The 13,964-nt window shown below is 34.7% G+C and overlaps 1 protein-coding gene across 2 annotated transcripts in view; it reads right to left on the bottom strand.

The window, feature by feature from the left end:
• The window catches only part of Unc-115a (actin binding LIM protein Uncoordinated 115a), a 65,275-nt gene that overhangs the window by 33,407 nt on the left and 17,904 nt on the right, over positions 1-13,964 (bottom strand). Inside the window, exons 1-2 of one of the 2 annotated variants that reach the window (XM_077441228.1) lie at positions 6,657-6,969; positions 4,941-5,233 (exon numbers count right to left, since the gene is read on the bottom strand). The exons of the other annotated variant lie outside the window; for it this stretch is intronic. Of the exons in view, the coding sequence (XP_077297354.1) occupies positions 4,941-5,169 (229 nt within the window). The 5' untranslated portion in view covers positions 5,170-5,233; positions 6,657-6,969. Of the gene's footprint in view, positions 1-4,940; positions 5,234-6,656; positions 6,970-13,964 lie in introns of those variants that run through there. 2 annotated transcript variants of the gene reach the window in all.

Here is a 13,964-nt window from a genome sequence, read left to right as displayed (position 1 = left end):
AATTAACGAGACATATGCATTTCAACTTGTACATAAATATCATATTCAAATAGTAAAGACATAGTGGGTAGGATGGTTTTTGCCAATTTCATGGAGGAACCGTTTCAACAATGCAATCAGATAAATTGGCAAACTCTAATAGGAATCGATCGACTTGGAGTTACAAACATCCAAATCTGAAAAAAAAAAAAGCAACCACCGAGCCACGCTGCTGGAAAAAATACTAGGAATAGGAAAGCACACTTCAGTTCATACGACTTGTGGCCTATCTTGCTTCCTTCTACACACTTCATAGGTACAATTGAAACATCTGTCTTAAGCTTCTGACCATATGTCTCGCCTATTGTTTCTCCCAAATAAACACACATGAGTAATGTTTGTATTACATATAACCGCAACTTCATAAATATTTTTATACTATGTTATAAGTACATAGTAGAGGTAGTTAGTGTTTTCTTTTACTGGATCCTTTTTGCAAAATTGTATACAAACCGTGAAACAATTGTATACAAATTCAGTAGACTAAAGTAAATGGATTAGCGGAAGTTTTATATTTTATATATACACACGGACGTTGTATTTTCGAATAGACGTGTTGTAAAGTCGATGAATCAGTTTCTCGGTTAAAACTGCTAATATTTACAAAACATCCTTGGTAATTTGAGATCAATGATTTCTTGAGATGCAGTCTAAAATGGAAGCTTGAGTGGAGCCCGAAATAACATATAAATGTTTGAAAATACTATGATAATAAAATAAAAAAAAACGGTATTGACAAATTCATAACAAAATATTTCAACTAAAAATCTGGTTTTTCAAGTGACTAGAATTCTACAGAGCAAATAATAACTTTTATTTAGAATAGGTAAATCAATAAACCCAAAAGTTATTTACATTCACAAAAATTACTACACTGACGAATTCTAAAACATAAAAAGTTCCCTTAAACACGTTCCATCTATGTACTGTGTATAGGTACTATGAATACTGAAACGCCTGTCCGAGATGAGATCACGTTTGGTCCAGTGGTTAACCAGAGATGACTGCACTTGGTGTGTAGTACATAAAAGTACTTCGAAGATTTGTTCAACGTGAACGAATCTCGCCCCAAACAAACGGTTTATATTACTGTAACTTCTTTGGAAGCAATGCACCGTGAGCTTCTCTCTCGACCTGCCACTTCAAAAGCACCGAACAATTTTCAAACTCGTCGACTTTCGTTTGATTTACATACGCTTTAAGAAACACTTATGTCTAAAAAAAGGGGAGACTGAAAACAGTAATTAAAGCACGCCATTTTCGTGACACCACTACACGCATAGACACGAACTAGTTCTAAACGGGTGAATGGAAGGGGAGGGAAACGGGGGAAAAAAACTCAGAAGTCATTAAGGTCGTACGTAGACCGAGTGGATCCGACATTAATCAATTGATGATGAGAAAAAAGCGGCTCATGGCGGGACTGACCGCTAATAACCATGGACCGCTCTTGACTGATGCCGACAATACGTAATGACCATCACGTGAAGCCGCTCGGTGCTACGAAAATTACGGCTGACGAAGATATGTTGAACGTAGTGTGTAGTCGTGGTATTATACCTAAATAAAAACCCATGTACCATTTAAATTATTTTGAATATACATTCAACAAGGGGACAGATGTTCGACAGGTTGACCTTACGACACCTGTTCGACGTGCATCAGCTGAGCGAAAGTTAAAGTTCAATATTTACATGGACGTTCACGAACACCCTTCAGATGAAATTCAATGGGAAAAAAGTTCTAAAAGCTAGAAGCATTGGATTTCCTTTGTATGTATTATAATATAAAGTGCTGAAGAATGCAACTCCGAGGGTTGAAAAGGATTTTGAATAAAAGTTCTATGAAACGGTTGAGAAAATTCACTAATTGGTTAACTTCAGGTGTATTCAAAGTGTATCTGTTCCAACCGCTAAGGTGCAGACACACAACCTATGATTAATAATTTGATTTTTGTACAATGTAAAAAACGTGCATGCATTTGCATTAGCCCGGTTTCAATGACATAAAATTAATCGCTTACAAAATTTCTGATCCAAGTATTATAACAAGACTGACTATATTTAAGTGCTGGACATATTCGGTGATATTTTATCCTTATATTGACAGTGATCGATAGTGGTAATTCCAATATTTGAATAAATGTAGGGAAAACTTGAAGATACGCCCATCACAGCTGGAAACCGCGAGCACGTCCCATGCCGTACGATTCAGTGTGTTCTTAACATTAAGCTTTTTTACATAGCTCCTTTATTGAAATACTAAAATTCATTCAGAATCTACTTAAATACATATGTAAGTATTCTGACCGAATACGAAGCTAAAGATCCGAAAGATGTAGAATATTTTAGACTTGATGGCACCACTAACACTATTCTATCGAAATAGTAGATATGTGAGTACAGTAAGAATACATATTTAAAATTAAAAATTTAGATCAAATACATAATAGATAGCTTTCATTAATTTTATACCTTTAGACATATTTGTAGGCATGGCACTATTTGAACAGTACGGTTGCCATTCAAGAGAAAAAAAGAAGTACTGAATATACTAAAACAAAAAATAAAATCAATAAAAATTAAAATGGAAAGTTCCAAAAAGATTCGATGCAACCTCGAATATTCAATTTCAGTATAGAATTTATATTGCAACAAGCAATACGCTGGCATATACATATATTTTATTGCATATTACACATGACAAGGTTCAAGTATCAAAACGCGACAAGTAAAGGGTTAATTGCACCTGTCCCGTAAGGTAAAATAAATTTCGTCCAACTTACAAGCATGTGTATGTATGTATGTACCTACATATTCTTTCTTATAAACATGAACGAATATAAAATGCTATTGCGTGTATACACAAAACTCGACGCCAAAAAGAACACACGCCATTTTATCCTAAAGTTAATTTCGACTACACAGTCTGAGATCACGTAAATAGCGACGAAGAACAAGATTCGGGTCGCGTATTAAATAAGTGGGTAAATTGTAAATTAAAGTAGCACGTGCACAATTATAAAGATAAGTAAGCGTAGTATTGGACACGAGCTTTGCCCACACCGTATGTATTTTTGCAACACCAAACACACATGCATATGTATGTATGTATATGCACACGTATGAGATCATCGCAAAAACCAAACTTTGGCCAGGTCAAAACCGCCTTGAAGTGTTTATTTGGTACATCATACGATAAGTTTTTATACTTTGTGTTCGCTATAGAAAAAATCGTAAATTATTGCATGCGATAAACGAATCAAACGAGAAGGAGCACAACAAAAATACGATCAGACGAATGTAAAATTATTACTTTGCAGATGGAAAAATATTGAGAGCAGAGATGAATGAGTAAGGACGCAGACACACAGTGGTACGCGGCACGTGTTTTTTTTTAGATAGTTCGGAATTTGTAAAAAAAACCGCTTGCACGTATTATCTATGCTATGACACCCAGGCCTAAAATATTTGTAATAACATAGGTTTGACTGTGATCGATAACGGTGATTCCCATAGTTAAATAAATATACGAGAAACTTGTCGAAATAATAAATTCGTACGAATTAAAAATTACAAAAATGAAAACACACTGGATAGTACGGAACGTCACGTCTTTGGCTCCACGCTGTTACAGTGGGTGTTCCCAAACCCAATTCGGGCGAAGTTGTACATGCAGAGTGCATGTTTCTTCTACATTTCTTCAAATATGGTATTCACCATTATCGATCACTGTCAAGCAAGGATAAAATTTCACCAAAAACACTCTAGGGGGTGATTTTTGGGACTGTATATCATATACATATATGGGATGGGGGTGCTGCGTTTTTTTCACATGTTTAAAAATAACTAAAAAAAAAAAAAACACGCCCACTCAGTGTCTTTTCGCCCCCATTCACAGATAGCGGTTACCTGGGCATGCCATGCCGTACGATTCACGTGCGACTCAACTTGGTGAAAATAAGTATTTCATGAGAAGGTTGGTAAAATAAGATTAGCTGAGTTAGCTGAGTTGGTTCATTTTTCATGGACCAAATCAACGGCTCCCAAGCCACAATTTGACAATGCCTGATATTAATACCGACTTTAAGTGCGATGATGACTGGCAATCCTATTTATTTAATTATTTTGTATATACAATCACTCTTGCTGAAACATTTGAATAAACATGGCCGACTCATTGCGGATAAAAACGTCAATTAAAATTAAAAATATACTAGAAAATATAATTCACCATGGCAAATAAAAAATCGAATATAACTCAAAGAATGAAAAATTATAAAAGTACACACATTTATTACAGTAATACCAAGTGCAATTTTACGACACGAGATTAATTCAAAACAGTACAATTTCTAGATTTATGTCTGTGATAACTCTCAGGTTTACATCGCAGACAAGAGTGTTATCATCTCCGCGAATAGAAAACATATAATAACCGTGATATGGTCGAGGTGATTCATATGGAAATAACACCCAGCAACGTAAACATATCGAAGACGGGCAAAAACCACTTTGTTTAAAGTCTCGCGAATCGAACGAACGCAAATATGTACGTAAACGCATCTAGCATTCGAAATCCGCAACATGGTAATTCATGCAAATTCGCGAGGCAAAAGGAAACAACAGTTATGAGCGACCGTCGTCCGCGAGGATATGTCGTCTATTTAGGGGGAATTACATCATTTCGACCAGCGGATTTATATACATGGGTCTATACATAGTGCAGAAGGTCAGGTCCATAATGCGAAAACGACCCAGTAATGTCACAATTGCAACGTGGTTAACCGAGACCAAATAAGGTCTGATCCAAGAGATAGAACGTGAAGGTAGAATGGTGCTACGTATCTGAACTACATACTTGGGTTAAAAGAAAATCGCATTCAAAACAATAATAAATACCCTTTTTGGTCTTCTTCTCGTTCTCCTTCTGTTCCTTCTCGGCTCGCTCCTTCTCCTTCCTCTCCAGTTTCTCTTTTTCGATCTTTTCCTTTTCGAGTCTCTTTGCGTCCTTCTTCAAATCCTTTTCACTTTTTATAGGACTTTTCGTTTCGCTCATCTTCTCGGTTATTATAAACCCTTCGGTGTTGGCTTTTAAATCCGTCACAGGATTATCAGGCTTCGGCTTCATAATGATTCGATGAAATGTTCACACTTATTTCAAACTTCTACGATACACACTCTACAGACAATGCCTAAAATGATCGAAATAGAATAAATAAACTGACATTGAACTTATACAGCGTTTAAAAAATGTACGTATTCTCTCTTCATACAATTGGCACCTCTCTAACTAACAAATCAAGCTCGGACACTTGCATCTATCAAACAATCTTTCAGTACAAATAATTTTACACGCAGATGAATATATCTACCACATAAATATGTAAATGGTCAAATTCAAAAATTTGATTTAGAACAAAGTGTCACGATGAAAATTCTTCAATCCATAAAAAGATAGACATCTAATCATTCAAAAAGGTTTAAAACTGTATCGTATCAGTAATGAATTTCGGCAAGTGGTACCGTTTTCGTCACGGTACAAGATTCCAAATGGCAATGCACATATAAAACACGCAAATTGGGTAATACCGTAATGACAGGTGTACATTTTTGGGATAATCTATGTGGCGATCGTTAACAGACAGAACAGGTGATTCGGTGACTTTCACCGGACGCGGTCAAATTCGGGAAATTGCCACTATATATAATATGTAACACAATTGAACAAACGGGCATTGTAACCAAATGGTGAAATCTCGCGTTCACCGACCAACCACTAACCGACACTGTGAAAAAAGTGATTGCATCACTTCGTTCATTTCCTGTAACCTTACAGAAACGAAAGCTCTGAAACGAGCGGCGACAGCACTTTCACTCGAATTGCTATAATCTATTTTGGACTGTGGGCAATCCATCACGAACTAAAGCAAATTCGACCGTTTCAACTTGGTGCAAAATAATAAAGCACATCCATAAGATCTTTGGTTCAACTATGTGTCGGTTACTAAACAGCTTCTGACAGGCATGTGCGATGGACACGTTGCACAATTGTTTACCTGACATGAAATAATAATATTCGGACAGGCATTACACAATTTTTGACTAAAAATGTTTTTTTTAAAAGGTACGATGATGACGTTACTTTTTTTGTGTAAATGTTTATTTGCGCATTGAAACCGGTGATCTAACATTCGATTAAGAAATCTATGAACCGTGTAGGGTAAACGTTCAAGTTTTAGTTCAGCTCGATAAAGCCAGCTCAAAGTCACATCAATTAATTTCGCTACTACAATAACCGCAAAATTATAAAACCATACCTCGATAGGAATTATTTTTTTTACGAAATTGTAACTAAATAATAATAAGAAATCATGTTAAAATGTTATAGTTAATACAAATACGGCGATATTTTCGCAAGTAAAAAAATGATACTAAATCACAAATTGAATGTTTGATCAGACGATAGTGCCTATACCTAATCTATCTGATAAGTGCGCTGATAAAGAGTTATTACAAGACAAAAATAACCGTTTTTGAGCGTTTTTTAACAAACATAACCGTTTTTGAAGAGAAAAAAACGTACATTTCTAGCATTGAACAAAAGAAAATAATCACAAATTTTCCGGTTGCGTATATTACAAGACGAATCGAATTCGTACACAACACCACTGCTGGAACACACAGAAGAAAAACGCGTGGCGTTCGGCCAGCGAAGGCGAATTGGACGTACTTTTATCGTTCGACTATTTTTTTCTTCTTTTAACTCGTATATATTGAACGGTTGGAAAAAAGCGTCGGAAAACTGAAAATTTCCCGACGAACGGAATGCGAATTTTCCGAACACTGGTAGGGAAAATCTCACAGAAAAAGGGAAACGCGTGTCGGAGAGACGAGAGGAGAGCGCGAGAGTTGGTGGGCGACTGGCCGCGCGGAAACCGGCAAAACAGAGGGAACCACACCGAAATAGCAGGGCTCAGGAAACCGCAACCAAAAGCACGCGATACCGGAATAACAATTGCCAAAAGTCCAATATAATTATTGCAGGTGTAACCTTCAACATTAAAGCTAGTGTGTGATGACTATTTTGGTCGCGCTTGTGCAAATTGTAAAGAAGTACTCGAACGTGTCAAATTTTCACGATAAATTAAGCACGCAAATGCTTTTTTTTGGTGATTAATTTTGGGTACCTAAATCGTGGCTTTTTTATGCGCATACATAATGAAGCATATGTCGTGACTGTAATTATAAATAAACTCCTTTCATATACTTCATATTTAAGTAGATTAATATCATTGTATAAAAATTATGATTTTTTATACAGTTCCAATGTTATAATGAAAATTAAATGCACTCATTGGTATTATTATTTATTTCTGAAAATTTATATTTCACCATGACGCCATTACGGTTTGCCCCTGAGCGACAAATATAGAATTAAATTTGTATATTATTATATATATATATATATATATATATATATATATATATATATATATAAAGACGCTACTGTGTTCTAACGCTCGCCGTAGTACAAGGGCGAAAACACACAGCGATGAACGTGGCACATGTTTTTTTTAGATAGTTTCAAACGTGCGAAAAAAAATGTGGTACGGACCGTCTCAAAATTACCCCCTAGAGTGTTTTCAGTAAAATTGTATCCTTGCTTGACAGTGATCGATAACGGTGTATCCCATATTTGAAGAAATATAGGACGTTCCACGTGCCACGTTCCTTGCTGTGTGTTTTCGCCGTAATAGTCGTTTCGATTCGACATACGTCACAGTTAAAACACTGCCAACATAATGAAAGAATATAATAACGAATCAAGAAAAAACCCGTATATATGTACATATACTGTTTACTACCAATATTCCTCTTGGAAAATAGTGCCACGAGCATTTAGCGCTATTTGCTTAAAATTAATTTAATTAGTTAATAATAAAATTTATTTAATCACTAGTATGTATATAAATTTGAAATCATATTCAAATAGTTGTGAAAAATAGTGGGTATGACGATTTTGCCCATTTCTCGAGGAACCGTTTCGACAGTGAAATTAGATAAAAACTCTGATAGGAAACGATCAACTTGAAGTCACAAATATCAAAGTCTGGCCAGCAGTACTCTAAATAAACATTTAGCAAACGCCATAAAAATATTTGAAAAGAAAATATTTGACGAACTTGATAAGAGATAGCAATAGTCACCGAAGTTCTCTCAGGAAACAATGATGGAACTTTTACTCACTCGATATGACACAGATGATGATGAAAACCTGTCGCGCTTTAGCTGTTATATTTTGGTTGCAGTTAAACCAACTAAGATTCAATAATCAAATATTCGTCCTCTCAACACAGATTTAAATTTAATTCTTTCACAAGTGTATAAATTTTAGTAAGAATTATAAAGTGTCGGCAAATTGTGTAAAATACAAGCTAGATTACGGCTCAAGGAGTAAGTTAAGATCACGATAAAATAATTGCTAACAATCAGATAAGCATACATGACAGGTCATATCGCAGTTTTACTATAACCTACTTACGTAACCGATAATAATAGGGAATTTACAATTAAATTTACTAATTATGTATATTCCAATCACATAGGCGATTTTATCCAATTATACAAAGTCAATTCTTCACATCATACATTGGAACTACATATACACGCTAAAAACCAGTGATGGAGCATCTATCGCATTCTACATACATACATACATATGTTAGATGTATCTAACTTTGAACATTGCTCCACTTTTTTATCGACACTGTTCACAATATACAAAGTATGTAACTACACAAGTTTTATTTTATACATCTATACACATATCCATTCGAATTTTTAATTTATTCTGTAAGAACCATCAAACGAATCGAAGACCAAAGGTTTCGCACTGCATACCCAACACCACACCACGTTCACATAGTGACACAGATCGCAACATGACGTCATCGTGTAAAAATGCCCAGTTTTGAATGGGCGTGCTCACGGCTCGAAGACCACCCTCGATAATGACGGGGTAAATCAGATCCACGTGTCATTATATTTATTTCGAGTGAGAACTTGCGAGACCAAATGGCGTTTAAAGTGACAGTAAAACAGGCACGAGAACAAGTCGCGTCGGTAAAAACCAAGACCCGACCTTCGCGTGAAAACAGCGAGAAAAACAATATAAACAGTTTTCAATTGAGGTCGCATATCATATCATTCAATAACAGGTAGATAGAACGACGCTTTTTATTTTTATTTTATTTTATTTTTTATTTTTACATATATACCAGGAAGGCCTTACAGGTAAATCCCAATGCGCCTTCCTGGCCAATTACAAATACAAATGCAGCATTTTTATTATAAGTCGTTGAATTGCGAGACACTGAAAAAACTCGCAAATTAACGAGACATCTATGAATTGTACATAAATTTTTATTGTACATCAATCAAATTTCAAATAATGGTGACATAGTAGGTAGGAAGGATTTTTAGCCAATTTTTTTTTTCCGGGAACCGTTTCAACAATGAAATCAGAGAAAATTGGCAAACTCTGATAGGAAACGATCAACCTGGAGTCACAAGTCCAGGTCTGACCAACAGCATACTCTGAAAAATTCATTTTCATTCAGGGATTGAACCCGGCACCTTCTTGACGGTAAGCAGAAGCTTAACGTCCGAGCTATGCTGCTGGCTGTATAAAAACAATACGCAAATGCGCAGTGTGGCGTGTGAAGTGTGCGATGCACACAGGCGCCGCAGTGTAAAAGGCGCATAAAAGACGTCAAAAATATGGCATACATTTGACTATAAATAAATAGAATAAATATAACAGTGGCGTAAGGGGTGGAAGGCGCCAGAAAATAATCGCTCACACAAGAAAAACATGAGTGCCTGCCTTCTAGCTAAATACATATGCATGTACATACGGGCCGATGTCAGCGGTTTGAAACCAAACTATAAATCGGTAGGTTTTTTTTAACGATTTGATAAATAAACACACTATGTATTTGAAATAAGAAATAAATACCGCACGGGCGATTAGATAAGTACATAAGTAACCGTAATAGTATCATATGTATTATATATTTATTAAAAATTATATAATCGTCAAAATTTCAAATTCCTAGGTGTTAAGTGATGTCCCGTGGGAATGGGACAACACGGGAGAAGCTAGACAAAATATACTTACAGTACAAGCTTTTTTTATTATTAATACTATTTTTCGGTTCCTTGTTATTATTTTTTATTTTTTCGCCTTTTTACTTCATCTATTTATAAACGTAACAACAATAGATTTTGTGACCATGCGAATATTAGACTTTAAATTGTTTTGTTTTGTTTTGTTACGTAATAAACACATTTCCTTTGCCGTATCCCTAAATATTTTTAAATAAAATTAAAATCGAAAATTATTAATAATAAAAAAATGTGTCGTTTATTATAATATAATACATATTTTTTTTTTAAAACATTTTGATGAATAATCACTGCTTAAGATTAAGCCGGTAAATCACTAAAAAGCATTACCGATAAATCGATGTTTTGTATCGATAATATTTTATGCATAATTTTATTCATAAATGTAGCGTGAATTTTACTCTTTTTGCAAAATACAAATTCACACAATCGCGATTTGTACCAAAAGCTGAAATTCTGAAAAAATTACACTCCATATTCAAAATTTTTTTTTTGAAAGTTTGTCTGATACAAATGTTTAATTATTATTAAAAAAAAAAACAAGATACATGTTTGTAGAAATACTGCTACATACATAACTGTTTGTACAATTGACATTCAATTTTAAAAAAATCCAAAAACTGCTTATGAATAAAGTTGTCAGCACTGACCGCCTTCCATAACAATAAAAAAGAAAACCACAATTTCAAAAGAAAAACAACAAATTTTAGCCATGCAAATTTTCCTCACAGCGAATTAACTGTATATTATTATCCATCCGTTATAAAAGCGAACTTAATATACAACAAAATTTACAGATTGAGCTGTAAATCAACTTTGGCACAAATAAAATTCGACCATTTCCAGTAGATACAAAACTAATTTTTTTCTATATGGAAAAATCTTAGCTATGAATAATGCAAACGTTAAATCAAACAATGACGCGTATCTGGAAAATCACGTGCAAAACCATCCCAACAGAAGTCTGTTTACACACAATCATACACATACATGTGTGTTCCCTCTTTTCGACGATGACTCACACACGGTGTACGCAAACCTTTATAAAAAGATCAGAATTGAATGGATCAATTTAAGCCTATGGGCCACATTGCGTCACGTTTGATTGGGGACTAAAAAGCGCGCGCTCACAACCACAAATTAAAATGCGTTCCATACAAAACGAAACGCAGCATCCGACAAACAAACTAACTAACCGGTCGGTACGAACAAAAGCGTACAGTATCAACGTAAAGCGAAAAGAGCCCACTGTAATTGGACATTGAGTCGTAAACGATCTGGCAAAATGCAATATATGCATGTATGAATAGATACAAGCGTATAAGCATATTCATGACAAGTAACGAGCCACGGTCGTAAAAAGCATAGCGAATGATGCAAATGTTGTTGTGTCTCAGATGAAACAATGTGTCGCTAACTGGTGACGCACATATGCGCTCAAGATGCATGAAAAAATCATGTTCAGAGACTGTGTAATATTTTAGATGGAAAATCTTACTCTGAACAGAGTTCCCACGTTTAAAACCGACTGAATTGCAAATAAGACGTGCACGTGTACGTATCAAAAATTCATATGATATCGGTGCGCTACGTTCTACCAACTTGCAATATCTCAAGACTCGTTTTCTCAACTTTTCGTCTGCTTTGACAGGAGTTTGTATATTGTATAATTTTTTTTCTTTCGTATAGATGTATGTAATATCTTTAACGAGACATATTGTGATCATTCATAGCTTTTTAAGCTATTAACACATCTTTAAAATATTTGAAAAAACGTTTAAAAATCAATTATTATTATATTTTTCAATGGTTATGTTTTGTTTATGTTTATCTCGTAAAATAAATATTTCAATATGTAAAACATTTTCGTATATGGGTTTTGTATATACAGCAGCAGTCACATAAAACGGAACGCTTAAGCGAAACATGTTTTTGCGTGAAATTTCGGTAATCTTATATAAAACCAAAACCGAAAGTCATTTAAATGATAGGTTGTACCATAGTGCATTCGTGTAATACCAAACGTGAAAAAAAAAAGTTGACAAAAATGAGTTGGGGAGAAATTTAATGGAGGGCAGATTTTACGACCGTGCGTTGACTTCACGGTTAAATGAAATTTGAAATGAAAATAACACTATACATATACATTTTTAATTTTATTACAGTCACATATTATTATTTACAACTTATAAAAAAGAAATTAATATTTTGTAGCGGCTCCTTTCGATTTTATAACTTCTTTTATTCGGTTTGGCATGGAATCTACTAAAGTTTTTAAATTTTCGATTGGGAAGTCTTCGTACCATATCTTTTCTATTATTTCTTTCAACGATTTAAGAGTAGTAACATTGTTCTTCCTTATCCTGTACTTGATACCCATCCATAAATTTTCGATTGGATTTAAATCGGGACCATTGCCAGGCCATCGTAGTGTCTTTACACCCATTTCTTGTAAATAGTCCCGAACCAAAAAAAAAGTAAAAAAAAAAAATCAGTTTTTTGATTGAAATTTTATAATTTATATTCAATGCTATCAAATAAAATGAATTCTCACCAATTTAGCTCGATGACAAGGGGCAGAGTCATCTTGAAAAATTATATCATCGGTATATGAAAGGTGGTTTTCCATCGATGGGACAAAGCTTTCTTCTAAAATTTTTTTATATTTTTTTCCATCGATGGCACCTTGTAGAAACTCCAATTGTCCAATGCTATGGTACGAAAAGCATCCCCAGACCATTTGACCTGGAGGATGCTTAACATTTTTAAGGGTACAATTTTCATTATACCTTTCGCCAACTTTCCTTCGGACATACGGAAAACCATCAGGACTATAGAGGTTAAACTTTGATTTGTCGGAAAGTATCACTCGTTGCCAATCTGATGGACTCCAATTTTCATGTGCTTTCGCCCATTCCAATCGATTGTTTTTCATTCTCTTGGTTAGTAGTGGTTTTTTTGCAGCTTTCCGACCGTACAGTCCAGCTTCTCTGAGTCGCCTTCTTACTGTTGAGTCGCTGATTTCCATGGAAAATTGTGAAGATACATCTGTTCTTATTTCTACAGCAGTTTTGAATCGCTGCTGTAAAGATAATCTGGTTATTACACGGTCTTGCCTCTCCGATGTGCATCTTTTCAGTTCGGTCCCCTTCTTACGATCAAAACTTCCAGATTCTCTTTTTTTTTATCAGTATTCTCGAAACAGTCGATATAGAACATCCCATTTTCTTGGAAATTGACCGAAAGGAAAATCCTGAACTCGCCAATGTCACGATTTTTACACTCTTCTGCAATGATAACTGAGCTCGTTTTTTCATGTTGACGTGTTAAAATTCGAATTTGATGCTTTCTCCTCGAAAACCCACACTAAACTGAACTCAAATCTTAGAAAACAATCATATTTAGAATATTTGGTCGTTAAAAACCCTACACATAAAGGGATTATCCTTTAATGACCTCGAAGTCGTAAAACTCACAAGCGTTCCATTTTATGTGACTGCTGGTGTATGTATATACAAATTCGACAACGAAATGCACTGAAAAAGTTAAAAAATTATTGTCATATTCGAATTCAGTGGGTCAACTTAGTAAATATTTTTGTATTTTTTTTTTTGTTGCTTAGCGTTATTACATAACTTAAGGTACTGTTACTATTCGTACTATTTTTACCAGTAGAGTACTGGTTTTTTGAGTACCTGACTTGGTTGGTCATGAAATAAAACCAGTCCACTTTTT

This window comes from Arctopsyche grandis, chromosome 11 (genome assembly GCF_051622035.1).
Source record: "Arctopsyche grandis isolate Sample6627 chromosome 11, ASM5162203v2, whole genome shotgun sequence".
Taxonomy (NCBI): Eukaryota; Metazoa; Arthropoda; class Insecta; order Trichoptera; family Hydropsychidae; genus Arctopsyche; species Arctopsyche grandis.
This window is presented reverse-complemented; position numbering and strand designations above follow the sequence as displayed.